The sequence below is a fragment of the Parasteatoda tepidariorum genome, chromosome 3, assembly GCF_043381705.1.
Source record: "Parasteatoda tepidariorum isolate YZ-2023 chromosome 3, CAS_Ptep_4.0, whole genome shotgun sequence".
Lineage (NCBI taxonomy): Eukaryota > Metazoa > Arthropoda > Arachnida > Araneae > Theridiidae > Parasteatoda > Parasteatoda tepidariorum.
Genome location: NC_092206.1, coordinates 87,666,155 through 87,683,618, shown reverse-complemented (window position 1 = coordinate 87,683,618; position 17,464 = coordinate 87,666,155). Strand labels below are relative to the sequence as shown.

The 17,464-nt window shown below is 25.4% G+C and overlaps 1 protein-coding gene across 1 annotated transcript; it reads left to right on the top strand.

Annotated features, from left to right (window-relative positions):
* The first annotated feature begins 53 nt into the window (after positions 1-53).
* LOC107454082 (regulator of microtubule dynamics protein 1) lies at positions 54-16,115 on the top strand. Its single transcript, XM_016071136.3, has 9 exons — positions 54-376; positions 2,356-2,515; positions 4,091-4,202; positions 5,529-5,665; positions 5,744-5,821; positions 6,136-6,234; positions 10,361-10,411; positions 11,729-11,809; positions 13,356-16,115. The coding sequence occupies exons 1-9, from the start codon at positions 54-56 to the stop codon at positions 13,419-13,421; spliced, it is 1,107 nt and encodes a 368-aa protein (XP_015926622.1). The 3' UTR covers positions 13,422-16,115.
* The last annotated feature ends 1,349 nt before the right edge of the window (positions 16,116-17,464 follow it).

Here is a 17,464-nt window from a genome sequence, read left to right as displayed (position 1 = left end):
GAAGTAATGAATCCATAAATTCTTTTTACTTGATTTCTATTTTAATCCTTAAAATGGATGCTCTTTTAAGAGCTGAGAGAATTGGTTATCTTGCTGCATTAGGAGCTGGAGTTGTTTTGGGAATCAGCGGAATATACCATTATTTTAAAACAAATCGATGTGTAACTCGTGAATTACATCAACTATCTGGCACTATTGATAGCCTGAGACGAGAAATCGAAGAATTAAAGTCATCAGCAAGTTTTCGCTCTGAAAACATAACAAGATCGCCGATTAAAAAAAGTCATTTAGTCAATTCGTCCACTCCTCCTAGTAAATACTATAGTTATACTAGTAGTATTGATGATGAAGAAGAATATTTTGATTTTACAGATACGTAAGTTGAATATTCCTTATGGTGATTATGTCTTTTAGAACAATTTATATCTATTTTGCTTTAATTTTTTTTACTATATACCTAGAGTTATTGCGATTTTCTCCAATCCCAAAAAGCCAAGTATGGTTTTCCAACTACTTGAAATCGTATTAGCATATTACCAACACTAGTAGAAAAAAATTATTCTAATTTATGATGATTTATCCAACCCCAAAAAACCAAGTCACATTTTCTAACTAACTGCATGAAACTGTATTAGCATATTACCAACACTGATAGGGAGAAAAAAAATTCATCCTTGCTAACATGGTTAACATTTATCTCATTTGCTACATTTTGTATTCTCCTTCAGTTTTTAAATTAATTCTGAAATTAAAAAGCATTTTATTTATAATTTATTTTAAACGTGTGCAATTAAAGGTGTACTTGTGTAACTTTTAATAATTCTGAATCATTGCTTTTGTCAATATCATTGCTCATATTCTTGCTAATGACCAATATTATTTGTACTATCTATACGATAATTGTTTGCTTCCTTTTGCATTTATATATTTGAAATATTAATATTATTAAATCGAAATCTTTTGACTAATTAATTTACTTTATGTGCAATTTATTTCAATAATATTTTACTGAATAAGTGAATTTTTAAAAAAAAACAATAAAACGATTTTGTCTTCTTTTATTTTATCAATAAGTTAGTCAATTTTTAATCTCATACATATTACATATGTTTTCTCTGATAGATGTATGAAATATGTATTCTGAAATAATATAATAAAAAATTTTATTTATTTAAATTACATTCTAAGCTTGATACCCATTCGGTTTAGGTGAAATCGTTATTTAAAAGAAAAATATTTTTAAATACAATTGTGATTTCTTATTCAATTAACAAATAAAATAATGTGAGCAAAAGAACTGCTTAATTTTTATATTCAGTCATAATTACTTTAAAAAACAGTTATAGTATTTCTTATTAATGTGAACCTTTAGAAATTATGCATACTGTGCATAAGAGATTTTAATTTGATAATACTTCTCAAGTAGATTTAAGTGATACCTCTACAGTGTTGTTCCTTAATATTTTTAGAAGGGTAGCCCATCCTGCTTGCCCTTTGATCCCTACAAATGCATCCTCCTTGCCCTCTTTGTAGAAATAAGCTGCCATGCCATAAAAACACTGCTTTTTTATTTCATTTTTTCAAGAAAGAGTTGTTTTCTTACCACCTGTTTTAATGAAAAGTCCCTGTCTGATTTATCTAATGACTGATAATTATTTAACTTTAATTTTTAATTTGATTCCTTATTTTTAGTAAGATTAAAATTTGCATAATATTTGGCCTCAGAGATATTTAGATCTTATATTTCAGGAGAGGGGATATTAATGAATTTATTATTTTAAATTTTACCATTATTTTTTTTAAATAGATACCTTTTATTAAAAAATGCATCTTTAATTGTTTATTTTCTCACAATTTTCAGTTTAAAATAAATAAAAAAGAATCATGAAAGTTGTTAATCAGGTACCTAATCCTTTTTTTTTTTAGTTTATTTATTTTAAGGAAATTTATACACAAAGATTGTTTTTTAGCTTGCCTTTAATTATTTTTCAAAGGCTTAAAATTTTTCTGTTCTTTTGATAATGAGTGAGAATTACTTTGTGAAATATGCACATAAAATAGTATAAAAGGGTAATTTAAAAATTAAGGTTCAAATTCAGTTATTATATGACATAACATATTTTGATAAATTTTAATGGTGGTAAATTAGTGCCTTTGCAAAACTAAAAGTGCCTTTTTCTGTAAAGAAGCTCCCTGCCTTTTTTTATTCCTCGGGAGAACACTGACTTATATTTATTTTTATTTAATACAAACATATTATGCCTCTCTGTCAAAGCAAATGTTATACATTTTCTCATGTTTTAATAATATTAATAGCATTTTTGTCTATAAAGTAAGTATTTTGTTATGTTATAGAGAAGAAATTGAAGGAGCCTGGGCCAGCATCAATGGATCTCGTGAAGAATTGCACAAAGATAATGTGGAGGCTCTATTTGAAGAGCTAGATTCGTTATTAGATAACAGCTCAACAGATAAAGTGTCTGTTTATAATAAAATATTTGGACTGAAAGACGAGGTATATAATTTTCATAATATTAGTTGTTTTAAAATGTGTAGTGTAACAGCACTCTCTAAATTTTTGAACTAAAATTTTTGGCTATTGTACTTTTAAATTAAAAACATAATAATAAACATATTAAATACAACAACATAATAATAAACAAATAAATAAACTTATAATACATAATGAATTAGTAGCTTCCCTGGGAGTTGTAACAGGTTTAATCCTTTGTGTTTGCCTCATTCTGTTAATTAAAAAAAAGGGGGGGGGGGGAAACCCCCCCTTTTTTTAAAAAAAAAAACTTATTATTTTTTAAATGTGGCAATATTTTTTGACTTATTGAAATGCTTTCATATCCTTTACCTCTTGAGGACATCATAGCATCTAAAAGAGGGGGGGGGGAGTGTAGTATTATCATTATTAGATTGATGTTGACCACTCAAGCAAGTTGGGAATCACTCAAGCTGCCTTTTCTTATATTGTTGTTTTTAATCAGCAATCCTGTCTAGGTTTTTCTGAGAAGTACCAATTTTGTGAAAATGTTGACATAATTTGTTAACAATTAAAAATTATATTAAAAAATCATCACAAAACTATGGATTTATCGTTCCTGAAGGGATAAAAAAATGAAATTTTAGGAAAATGTATTTTGTGAAACTACCGTTTTTCCTAAAATTGAATTTGTGATGGTACCGCTAAACGGTAGTAAATTCGGCCTGGACAGACCCCTGATCAGTTATTACCTTGCTCTCAAAGTGAATAGTGTTAAAATTTTATTGTTAGTTTAACTTGTATTCTCTTTATACATTGCTGAAGGATTCAAACCTGAAATTATATATATGTATAAACTATAAAATAGTTTATGATTCTTTTCTTTACATTTCATTACATATTAGTCTTTGCCAGAGCTACCTATGTTTCAGACTCCAGTTTTTGCTAAGAAGAAAAATACGAAAATGTTGCGAAGAATAATTATTGTGTAGATTTTCAAAATTATTTTTTAATATTTATGTTAGAAAAAAGATACCATAAAATGTCTATTCCAAATTCTTCTTACAAGAACATTTTATATTAAAAATTGTTAATAAGTTTAAAATACATGATGGCAATAAACATTTATAATATTATATTAAACAAAGAACAAAATGTTAATAATCTAACATGCAAGTTTGCTAACATTTTAACACTAATATTTATGTTTAAATTTCTTATAGAGACTAAAAAAAAAAAAAAATTTCCTTATTTTTTTTACATCTTTGAGAGTATAGTATCAAATCTACTTATATAATAATAATGAACCACTACTGGTAAGGCTTTTGGGATTCATATAATTTTGCAAGTTGTTTCTCTTGCTCTCTTTTTTATTTTTTCATTTCATTCTTTACATAATCTTTTGCATTTGTTGCTGTTGTAGTTGTCTTTTGATCTTGCCATTGGAAACAAAAAATTCAAACTCTTGAAACCTCTAGATATATTCTTATGGCATTTTATCCTGTGATTGTTTGTTTTTTTCTTTTTTAAAAAATATATAGCTTATTTATGGCTTAGTAAATTGTCTCTATCCAATGTTTTATCATGATTTTTTTGCAGTATATGGATAATGCCAACTTTTTATGGCGTCTTGCAAAAGCAACTCATCTTTATGGTATTGTAGTACAAAGTCAAGATGACACAGAAAAGAGAAAGGAACTTGCTTATGAAGGTATCTAAGTTAGTTATATTAAAAAAAAAAAAAGTCTTGATGTAAGTAGTCTTAGTCTTAAAAAAATAGCTTTCAAGTGTTTAAAAACTCTGAGTGCAGTGGTGCATTGTTAAAAAATTTATGTACAATTTTGCCCAGGTGCCCTTGGAGAATTAATAAATAAAAATCTGAAATGTAATTTATTATAAAAATAGGAACAATGAAGTAATATGGTCTTCATGAATTTTTATAACTTTTCTTTAATTTTTATAGTCAAATTTAATACTACGTAGGACATGTAAATTAAAAAAATTTATAATCATTTGGCACACAGCTTACAAAATACTTCTCGATTAAAATCTGATACTAATTATAAAGGAAAAACAATAAATTGAATTTCAATTCTATTGCTTTCATAAAAATATTTAAAGTAAATTTGAAATGAAACTTATGAATATTTAGTTTGAATTAAAGTGATTAAATAATTCTGCGTGAAAAAGAAAAAGCATCCATTAAGGGTTGAAAATTTTTGGTGCGCATTAATTTTTGTAAAATCAACTTTATTCCCTTTTGAATTATTTCCTGAATAAAAACTTTCTACATTGTTTTAACGAAAAATTAATGATGTGTCTATTGGGTAATTCCACAAATTTTAATAGACCATTCACTGATTCATGAGACCCTTTTTTGCAGACTGAACAGAGATAATTTAATACAATAATTATAGTAACAGAGTATAAGATTCTGAAATAACATTAAAATGTTTGATTTTTACTCAAAAGTAATTTCACAACTATGTATTGGATAAGCTGTGTTGTATATTGCATTTAGCAAGATTTTCACATCTAGATAAATTAAATTACTTTCATTTGACATTTAGGTTAATTCCAGTTAAATATAAGGCTAAGCAGGCTGGAACCTAACAATTTAGCTGTATATGACGCATTAAAAAGGCATTACTAAGTCATTATTTTTCAAATACTAATTTTACTAAAAACATATAGTAAATTAAATGGAATGCTTAAAAAAGTTTTTTGATATTTTATTTCTAAAATTAGAACTACTTAAAGTAATGTGGCATAAAAAGTGCATTTTCTTTTTTTTTTTTTTTTAATGATCTGCTTACAAAAAACTTTTGCAAATGATACCTTATAATTTTTTTCAAACATGCTCTTTGTATCTGAGCTTTCCTATTTTATCATCTTTGTGTATCTCATTTGTTCCTTTTAATTGTGTATTACATATATATCTTTTTATATACTTTTCTCATGCAATTTAACATTATAAAGGAAAAAAAATTATAATATGTAATCTAAATTATTTTAATGAAAATTTCCATTTCTTTAGCTTATGAATATGCAAAAAAAGCGTATGAGTTAGTGAAAGATAATCCTGAAGTTCATAAATGGTATGCTATAACGATTGGCTCACTGGGAGATTATGTAGGAGTGCAAGAAAGAATTATAAATGGATATACTTTTAAAGTATGCTAAAAAAAAATTTAAAATTTTATGTATACAGTCGTAAGTAAAAGTTTGTAAGAATGTTTATCATTTTTTTAGGAGCATGTTGACAAGGCAATTACTCTAAAACCTCAGGATCCATCTCTGCATTATATGCTTGGTCGATGGTGCTATGAGGTGATTTTCACTTTTAATCTTTTGAAGTCATTTAAAAGTAAAGTAGTTATTTCAAGGTTTGATTTATTATTTAGATTTTGTGAATAAATATTTTTTTATAAAATGGAAATTAAATTTAAATTTTAAACATGATTTAGGTTATCTTTTTTTTTTTTTTCTTGTACATAAATGTTATATCTTTATTAAAAAATGTTCATGTGTTTATCTCTTTTATTAAACTGAATTAAAACATTTTAACATGCAATTCTTTTATAATTTTATAGAGTTTTTTTTAATTTATCTGAAAGTATTTTCTTTCTGTATATCATAAATAGGTTGCTACATTACCTTGGTATGCAAGAAAAATAGCTTCTACTTTATTGACAGCTCCTCCAGAGTCTACTTTAGAAGAAGCAAGGACTTATTTATTTCAAGTATGTATAAATATTATTATATTTTTATTACATCAAGTTTGTCTAATTTCTTCTAAATTATTAGTTAAAATAATGTGAACTCTTTAAAGTCTGTCTTTCATGATATCAGGGAAAATAAAATTAGATGAAGTAACATTAAATTCATATGAGTTATAAAATTAAGTAGATGTCACTCTGTGCAAAGGTTTGTTCTAAATTCAAAACATATTTTTTTACCTTTTTTTATTTTAATTATGTCTAACATCATTGATTTTTTTCTCTTAACTAGTTCTTTTTATTTTATTTTTAATTGTTAATAGCAGGTAAATGGCAGCACAATTGACTCTTATATTATCTATTTTCATTATGCAGCTGTAGCAGCAAAATGGAAAATTTTAGAATTAATTAACTAATTAATTAAAAAAATATTAATTTTGGAAAATTTTATAAATGCTACTAGGCAGAGTTGGCATGACTTATCATTTAAAAATAATAATTTAAATCACTTAATAAAAAAATGTCTGTGCTTTAAGTTAAGCATATATATTTTATTTTTTGAAATTTATTAGTATAATCCTTAGTATGTGATTGTTATTTGTCAATTGACTTAAGGAAAAAAAAAGAGACTAAATATAGATTAAAGAGTTCTGAAACTTAGAAATTATAACTTTACATTGGCTGTATGTAAAATAATTTGTTGTTTAGTGGCATATTTCAATTCCCAATTTAGTTTCATGTTTATTTAAATATAAATACTTTTAAAAAACTTATTAAATCTGTAGTTTATGTATCTAAAAACTGAGGAAAGACTTGTTCTGACAGGAATAATTATTATTTATTTTAATGCTTACTGATCTAAATTAATTTTTTCTTCCTTTTATATTAACTGAAAAATTATGTTTTGGTCTGCAAATTTATTAAGGTATTTAGCTTAAATGAAGAATAACTAAAATTTATTGATTCAATTATTCAGTGATTAATTTATAATAGGCAGCAATATTAAGTACTTTAGTTATATTCATTGTAAAATATGTTCAGTTTTAATAGCAAATCTTATAAGAGCATTGATTGGCATCTAAAAAAAAAAAAGAATTAATTTTTTTTTAAATTCTCGTCTTTTTCCTTTTTTTTTTAATCATGATTTTTGTCAGCCATGCTTTAGTTAAAGGACTGTATTCAAACTTTTCATTAATGATGCAATTTCTATCGATTCAAAAGTTGCGCATTGTTATGGACAGAAAATTTTCCCTTCAACTTTATATTTTTTCTTCTTAATTGACAAGTCCTTTTTGGAACACCAATGTATTACAGAGATAAGAATTTTTACAGTTATTATACTAATTTCTATGATTTGTTGACTTTCACTTTAATACTTATTAAGGAACACTAGTAATCAAGCAGTTATTTAGGGAATAGATAGAGTAAAGTTTAATCATTTAAATTACTTATACTTATTTGTAGGTATTTTGCATGGATAAAAATTGAACCGTTCTGAAATACTTAAGCAGGGGTCTGTCCAGACTTTTTGTGAAAGGTCCGGTTTTGTAAAATTGTGAAAAAATTGCTCGTAATTTGTGAATATAAAATAAGTGTTACGTCACATTCTTTCAACCAGAGTCCGCTTTTGTGAATTTGTGCAAATAGAGTCCGTTATTGCAAAAAAACTTTTTCAATGAGTTTTAAATTATAAAGACATACAAGATTATGCTCAACACTGTAAAATTATAATTAAAAAAATTTGCTTTTTAAAAATTAACAGCAATTGCAGCTACTAAATTAACGATGCACCATACAAATATTTGGTATTTAGCCTATACTGCTGAACGCAGACTATTTATTTTGGACGAATGAAGGAAGAAGCGTCTGCCAAAGACGAAATTGAATTCGTTTACATTTGTCTTTCTTCCCCCCCCCTCCTTCCTGGGAAGGGTTTATTCGATTAACAAAACAATAATGAAGATAAACAAATTTGTGAAGGGTCCGATTAAAAGATAAATTATTTTGTGAAGGGTCCGTTTTTATGTTAAAATATTTTGTGAAGGGCCCATTTTTACGAAAAGATATTTTGTGAAGGGTCCGTTAACGAACCCAAATTTCTTCTAAACAGACCCCTGTTAAGCCACATACATTTAATATATTTTGATTTAAAAAAAATTCATGTCTACTGTTAGAAGGCGAAATATTGCTACCATTAGGTTAAACTAGTTGTGTTTGCATTATTTTACCACTTACTCATCTGAACTTAGGACTGATTTAGTAATAATTTTATTTTAATGAACATTTAAATTATATATGTTACACTGCTGCATTTTTCTTCTACTACTAAATGTCTGTTTAGATTTTCTAACTTATTAGAGTAGAATAAAGACATACTAACAATTTTATTTCACCAAAAGAGGAAAATTTATTTTTTGAAAAATGTTGTCTAATCTCATGTTGTTATATATTAAATTATCAAAATGATTTTGATCAAGAAATACATTTCAAATCTAAGCAGAAAATAAATATTGTTTAATAAAATAACAATGTATGAACAAAACATTTTTTATAGAAATTTTAATATATTATGTTAGACACAAGGATAAGATTTTTCCACTTTTTGGCGGATTTCCGCTTTTGTTTTTCAAATTTAAGCCTTTTTATCAAAAACTTTGATTCTCTAAAAAAAAATTTTTTTTTTTTTTAAATAAATATTCTGCATTTTCTGGAAATTCAATCATTGAAATAAAATAATTATATCTATTTCTGATTTTCAGAGATAAACAGAAAATTCAATCTACCTAGCTGCCAACCCTTCCGCATTGTTACTTATTTTAGCTATTTTCTCCATTATGCACAAAGAAAGCGAGATTTTCCGTATTTTTGCCTGCCCGTCAGATAGCTGGTATTTTTGTAATTCAGACGTCTCACTGCTTCCTGTTAGCTGGCAAAAAGCAAACAAAATAATAAAAGAAAATAGCTGTGGATTTGCAGTGAAAATATTTATTTGCTCATTCAATTAATCTTTAAAATTTTTATTTATTATGGCTAAACAAAAACAATGCAAACAAGCCTTTGAAAAAATGTGTTAATATCTTGATTCTTATTCCGGTGATATTAATATCAAACATCTATTTTCGTATTTACATGATTTTAAAGTTGCGAATTACAATTCTTATTCACAAGATTTAAAAATCCAAAAGCAAGTTTTGTATTTACGCAGTTTTTAAATTCCTATGTAGCGATTCTTATTCACTCGAGTTTAAAATCCAATGTCATGATTTGTTTATGCGGTTTTTATATCAAACGTCAATTTCCGTATTTGTACGCGATTTAAAAATTTAACATTGGGATTTGTATTCATGCGATTTAAAAATTATGCATTGTGATTCATATTTACACAATCTAAAAATTACCCATCGTGATTTTTATTCTCATTTTTGAAATCCAATATAGAGTTTCATATTCACGTGATTCAAAAGCCACATATTGCAATACTTATTCACACAATTTTAAAATCATGCATATGATTCGTGTTTATGGGATTCATATTCATACAATTTTAAAATTAATCATCGAGATTTATAGTCACATAGTTTAAAAATCACACTTTTTTTGCAAATATTTAGATATCATATATATATANCGTTTCAACCTTGGATAAGCAATATATATATATATATATATATATATATATTGGATTTCCTCTTTTTTACTCTGACAACTCTCATCCCTGTAAACAGTCAAACTAAATACTCAAACTGTTGACATTAAATCAAAAGATTTTCTGGAATTGTAATCATAGGTTAACTAAACTATTAAAAAACAATTTCACTCATTAAAGTAATATTTACCAAAATTTTTATTTAAAAAAATTTTGTAAACCTCTTTATTATTGTGCAATGTTTCTTTAAGAAAAGAAAACGAAATGCATAATTTAAAAAAGAAATCATGTATTAAAACTTTATGAGAACAAATTTTTCTTTTAGCTTTTAATTAGTTATAATTGTTTGCTATGATGATAACTGGCAATAATGTTTCATACCATAGTTACTTCATTCTTTGTTTTAAAAGTAGATTGAAATTGAAATAAAAAATGTTTGATAATTGGAATTATGCAGTATATGAATTTTTTTTCTAAATGTTTAAATATATATATATTTTTTAGGCGGATAGATTAAAACCTGATTGGAAAGAAAATCTTTTAGTGTTAGCCAAAGTAAGTATAAATTCATTAGTTTGCATTCATCAATTAATAAATTTTTCTTTATATTACATTTGTTTTTATAAATATTGTTTTCAATCATAATTATTCAAAAAAATGCTGGTTTACTTTATTCAATACAAATTTCAAATCTGTTGTCTTCAATGTGTAATTGACCAATAATTCAACCAATTCAATGTGTTACTTTTGAAATTATCTCATTTTTATTGCTGATAATGTATTTCAATTTAATTCTGCAAGTATAACCGATTTGATTACTTAGTAACAATCATTTTTTTTAAAAAAACTTAGAATAGGTGTACTCTTTTAAATTAGATAAATAACAAAAAATCTTCTAATTAGATTTATATTTAAAAAATCTATTCAAAATGTATAAATATATATATATAACAAACCTCAAAATCTTAACTTTTACTACAAAATAGCAGAACAGAACATAAACAAACGATCTTAGGACGAAAAACTTAGATCGTTAACTGTCAGAGCGAAACTGACTCCTTTTAGGAAGGAATCAGTCCCAAAAGTCTGAAATCACTCAAATAATCGATAAAATTATAAATTCTGATGTTTCATCTATATTTGTAAACCTGTACACACAAATATATCTGCACACATACATAGATATAAAATCCTTGTCAAAAGCGTCACATTGCCAAATTAGTCATCACCAATTAAGGTGTCACCAGCTAATTTTTAAGCCTGGAAAAAACTGAAACAATGAAATCAAACGAATCACTATTGAGGAATACGGACTGAAAACATCTCAACCTGTTTGATTGAAGCACAGAAAAGTTGAAGGCTATTATTAAAAACACCTCCATATTTTATGAAGCAATTCAACAGGTTATTTCAGAAGAAAAAACATGCACATTGAAGCTGCAAATTAATTTCTAACTGAAGAAGAAACTGAAAAATTATTGGAATCAAACAAATCATTCCCGAAACATGCAAGACTGAAAACATCAAAACCAGTGTGATTTTAAAACAGAAAAGGTGAAGACAATTATTAGAAACGTCTTCATATTTTATAGGGCAATTAAACTGGTTGTGTTGTTTATTTAATCAAACCAGTTGAGGGAGCACTGCTTCCATTGTCGACTTATCACTTTTTAATAGCATATATCTTTTATCTGAATTAAATATTAATTTGCCACTCTTTATTATGTATGCTTTTTTGTTTTCATTTTGGACAAAATATATATGTTAAGGGTGCTCGTTAGGAGCATCAGATATATTTTGTCACAAATTGCACATGTTTTTTTCCACAGAATATAATAACTAAGTTTGATGTATTTTTTAATTTATTTATAGACCTACATCAAAGATGGTAGTTACTCTGAAGCAATATCAACTATTGATAGAGCCTTACTTATTCCAGTAAAAGGAGAAGATGTAAGTAAATGCTTATTTCTGATCTTGTGTAAGTTATATCTATCACAAGAGTTCAGTAGAGTGAAAGCATGATTAATCTGGGTAATTTTAGAAAACATTTTCAATCTTCTGAGAGAACTGAAAAATATAATTCTGAAATTTAAAAACTAATTTCTGATGTACAGATCAAATTTTTTTGTAATGCAATTTTAAATCTTAAAATTTTATTATAAATTATATATTTTTATAACTCCACTCTCTTACTCAATTATTTTTGTCTATTCCTATCTTTCCTTGTGACCAAAAAAAGGAAATTTCTTAGTTTAATGTGAAACAAGAAAACATACTCAGTGAAAATTGTTCCTTTAGCCGACTTAGCATTGTACTGTCTTCTAGAAAATGAACCAAAAAGTGTTCCTGTTTCTGAGAAAGACACAAACGTTTTTGAGCATCTGGCATTATTCTCTGTAGAATGTGACTAAACATACTCCATTATTAATATTTTTGGTCTAGTTTACAGATCGAGAATTGGCTAGTTAGTAAGGAAAAATTAATTTGCTAAGTTATTGCTTATTTTTTTCTGAATAATCTTGTACAAATAACTTAGAAACTTTTTGTGAGTAATACATTTTATGTTTGCACATTAATATATATATATATATATATTTTTTTGTGGGCAAAAATAAAATCAGGAAAATTGATCCTAGATCAGGGATGGGCAAACTTTTTTGGTCAAGGGCAAAAAAAACGAAGAAAAAAATTTTGGTGGGCCAAGTAAAAACTTCTAAAGTAGAAAAACGATATACAAGTTTTAATTTAAATATTTAATGAGATGAATGAAATTGCAATTTCATTTTTAAAAGTTCTTTATATTGAGGTTCCAAGTGAGATGTACTTATTTTAAGGCTGAATGTTTGTCTGTTAGTCTACTTCTGAAATGATTTTTTCGAAGCTGAAAACACTTGTTCACATATATAAGATTAAGCAAATAGCACTGATTTTCTGAACATAAAATATTAAATTTGAGAAGCTAGCTTTTGGTAATGATTTGTAAAACTCTAACTTTGGCATATTTAGAAACAGCTGCTTCAGATGGCGCCAATCTGCGGCTATTCCATAAAGAACTTTTGCTTTCAACATTTTACCAATTGAAGCTGCCTATTTCCATCAATTTATGTTTTGTAGAACAAAAATAGAGAAAGTAAAAATTTCATCAATCCTTTGTTAAAAAAGAAAGAGCAAAAATAGCTTTAAACAAAGTAGACAAGAAAAGGGGTGTATATTGTTTATATTTGTCACGAATCGGCAAGTTAAAATTCTATCTGCAGGCTGGTATAGCCTTCCAGTTGGTCCGCATTCCGCAGTTTGCCTATCCCTGCCCTGGATGAAACATTGTGTTAAATCTTATGGTGTACCTTGTGTTAGGCCATCATATGTTGTATCTTGCAACCCTTTATAACACTTATTTTTAGTATTTGTGATCTAAGACAAGTTCATTGAAGCTAGTGATCAAAGTATATTATGTTCTAAACATGTTTTTTAATCATTTTTAAATATATTTTTGCAGGATGAAATCAATCATAAGGAACTTGAAAGCTTAGAAAAACAGTATAACACATATCGGAATTCATAAAGAAATATTGGATATTTTCTTTACAATTGTTTCTGTTATTGAAGTATATTAAATAAAAAAGCAAGTAATATATTTAAACAATTCTTCATATTTATTGATCGTCAATTGCATAGTGTTTATCTTATAATTGTTTGTATTTTATTTCTTGCCAAATGTAAAAACGTGTGGGAGATTTTAAGATCAAAGTGACTTGCTAGGTTGCACTTTAATTAAATTGATTGGTTGCAATGCATATAATTTATTCACTTGGTTTTATGTAATTTAACAATTGCGTTAATAAATTACTTTAATTGAGATTATTTTTATTTGATAAACCGTTAAAACTTATTTTTATTCACTTAACTAAAGATGTGTGTGTGTTGTTAGAAATTATGTGAAGCTTTTAGTATTGAATTGACTTGTTATGACTTGACTGACCAGTGGCAAAAATTATTTAATTTTGTTTGTTATGTGCTTTATCAGTTCATCTTAGTTTTTTGTTTAATTAAAAGCTTTTTTATTCACAACACTCGAAATTAGATTTTTATAAATTAAAAAAAATGTTTGAAGTGATGTTAAATGTTAAAGTTTTCAAACTTTTAGAATCAGTTTGATTTAGAATGTCATTCCATTTATTTAAATTTTATAAGAATAAACTTATTTTTAAAGAAAAACTATGTTGTTAATGTGTAATATGATATTGTCCAATCTGTTTCCTTATTTATTGTTAGTTATTAGATAAATTATTACAATTTGCGCATATTTTAGAACATTTGTTACACATTGTTAAAATGTATTTGTTATTTGTTTCTATACAAATAAAATATATCATGTTAAATTAGTATGTGTTAGTAAAGAAATAGTAACTTTTTGCACATTTGATCTCTTTTTTTAGTATGAAAAGCTTTCGTTCAGTTATAATTCAACTATTTTTGGGATTATTATTGATGACTTTCTTTATTCAAAATAACTCATCGTGATTAAAGAAAATTACATAATTATATTAGTTAATTTTCTTTTTCTGTGCACAAGAATCTCAAAAATTGTTTTTTTTTTTTTTTTTAAATTTTCTGATTGAAATATTATCTGTTTCGATAGTAAAATGTGCAGACAAAATATGTATACATATTTTTTTTGACATTATCAATTAACAACTAGTTTAAAGCTATTTTTACTTTTTATATGGTATTTTTGTTTTTCTCCATTTAGTTATATTTTTTATTTTAACACTTAAATATTTTTATATGAATGAGCCTTTTGTTTACTTCAACTGAATTCCACTATGATTCAGATGTATGTCAAATATTTATCATTATTTTTTTATAAGTACATTGTTATTATTTTTAATTTTAGGTTGTTTTTAGTACGTTTTATTTATAGTAGCAAAATTTTAATTTTAACCCCACTAAAAAAAAAAAAAGAAATAAATAACATTTTAATCAGAACTCACAAACAAATATATTTTTTGGGAAGCTTTACAGCCTTATGCATGGTGTTGAATTTTGTTAGAAATTTTGCTGAGTTTTTACAGTTTAAATTTGAAAATATTGATTAAATTTGAATGAATAAAGGAAAAGTTTTGTTCATAGTACTGATAACTAAATATTTTATCAAAATTTATTTATTAAAAATTTGTACAGATACCTGCATAATTTTAGACTCATTTTAAATCTTAAAATTTAAAAAAAAATTTTTACAATTTAGTATGCAAAATTATTATTAGTTTGATTTTTCTCCTCCAGTTATTTAAACTTCCCAGTTATTTATTTCATTAAAGAACTTGATTCTACTTAAATTTTTGTTTAATCTTTTGTTTCATTTCTCAATATAGTTTCAAAATAATTACCCATTTCATTTATTAATGTTCATTATTTATTGTGAATTCCATGACAAAAACATTAGCTGTAAATAAAACAGTGTTTTTCCTTTAAAAACATTCTTAAAATTAACATTTAATGAAATTTTGTAATAGTATTGAGTTGTGCCTCTATTTTTTTTTTTATTATTATAATTAAAACTACCATTAAATCAATTATGAACTACCAGATAAATTCTTTAATTTAACGTCCTAATTATTTCATTTTCTAAATATAAGTCTTTTTCCTGTTATAATTATAATTGTTATGACAAAGATTAATAAGTAAATTCAGATGCTGTAACTTATGCATCTGAATAATGGAAAAGTAGCATATATTATATATTTCACCCTGAAATGTTGAAATACTTTTAGAACATTTGGTGCTAATTATGTGGACCATGATTTTAACTTTTGTTAAAAAAAATCATTTTCTTCATTTAATTTAAATTATACTAATTCCATTTTTTTTTTTCAATTGTTTGAAAATCAATGTTTTCTATAAAAAAATTAAGCAATATATATGTGCTTTTACTGAAATCAGAAAGAAAATTGTAAATGTTAAATAGAAATTGTTTGTGTAGAAAATATTAATGATTTCATATTTTTGCTTGGCAATATGTTGTATATTTTTTTTAAAATATTTTTTTATAATTTTGGTCAATGCATTTAAATTAGTATTTATAAAACATTCAAGTACAATGAAATACCAATAAATCAAATCACAGTAATCAGATCTCCTTCCTAATTTATGCATGTTTTGAAGAAAGAAACTAGAGTTTCTTCAAAATCAACTGTAAAAAATATAGTAAAAAACTGTCATTTACTTCAACATGGCCATGATTTGTAAGCCATGAAGGCACACGGTGCAATTATAGTACAGAAAAAGAAATTGCTTAAAAGACAGATTTATAAACTATGTGGATATCCAATGATAATGATGTATTTTCTAGGTTTGTGTTTACTATGGTAAGCAGTCTAATAAATAAAGTTCATGTTAATGTGCATTGAGTTATAAAGTCTGCAAAAGTCCCAACCTTATTATTAAAAAAGGGTTTTTTCATACTGTCCTAATGAAAGTACAAACTATTTTATGGAAAATATTCAGGTATCTAAATAAAATACATGTACCCCAACTGTGAGGAAGTTTAATTTACTTAATTGTTTCGTGAAACAAAATACTTGCATGATTGCTATGCTATGCAGGGTAAAACACTAACTATAAAATAAATACACTAACTAATAAAAGCAATAAAGTTTTCACAGTGATGTCCTGTATCAACTTTTTGAACTACTTTCATATTTTAAAATATATTTCTTTAAAAATATCTCTTCTTGATTTGAAATTGTAAATAAATTATAGTTTAAAATTGAGATTTTAGTTTTTTATTTGTATGTTTAGAGGATAACTATTGTGAATGCATGCGTGTTTCTGTATTAGTTCATACAATGTCCTTAATCTTACAAGTTCCTTGACTTAAAACTCACATTGGTTAAGCTAATAATACACATTTATATCAGAGATTTTTCAATAGTATTTATAATAGGTGGAATAATAAAGTGCACGTTTTCAACATATTTATGGGAGAAGTTGTAGCGATTTAGCTTTAAGTTCTTATTTTAAATTATTAATATTATGCACTTTCAATGAACAGATTGAACGATAATGATTGTGTTGGAAGTTTTTAAATCTCGTCCAATTATACCTCATAAAAAATATTTCTTATTCATTTTTTTTTTGTAATAAAGAATTTTTAACTGCATTAAGAATACTGAATTTCAATTGAAAATATATGGAAATATTTCATATGAAAATAAATAAGTTCATAATTATTTTAATGGACAATTTTATGTATTTATTTGGAGTTTTTCATATACTTTTTAGGCTTTCTTTTTATCCCAATTAACGTAGTTTTGGAATGTGAGGTGTCATTCTTTCCTTTGCCCTCTACTTATTATGTTTGATCTGAAACTATGAAATGAGTATAAATACTTCTACTTATTCTCAATTAATGCTTCTACTTATTCTTAATAATAAATCAAACTTATTTCAGATTGACATAAATTGATTGCATCACATATTATTTGTTCTCTTTTTTTTTCATTACATTGAAACTTTTAAAATAATTAGAAATCTACATTTTTCAATCAGTTATAAAAAAATTTTAAAACATATTTGTTTCAGTTTTGAAATTAATTTTTCTTCTAT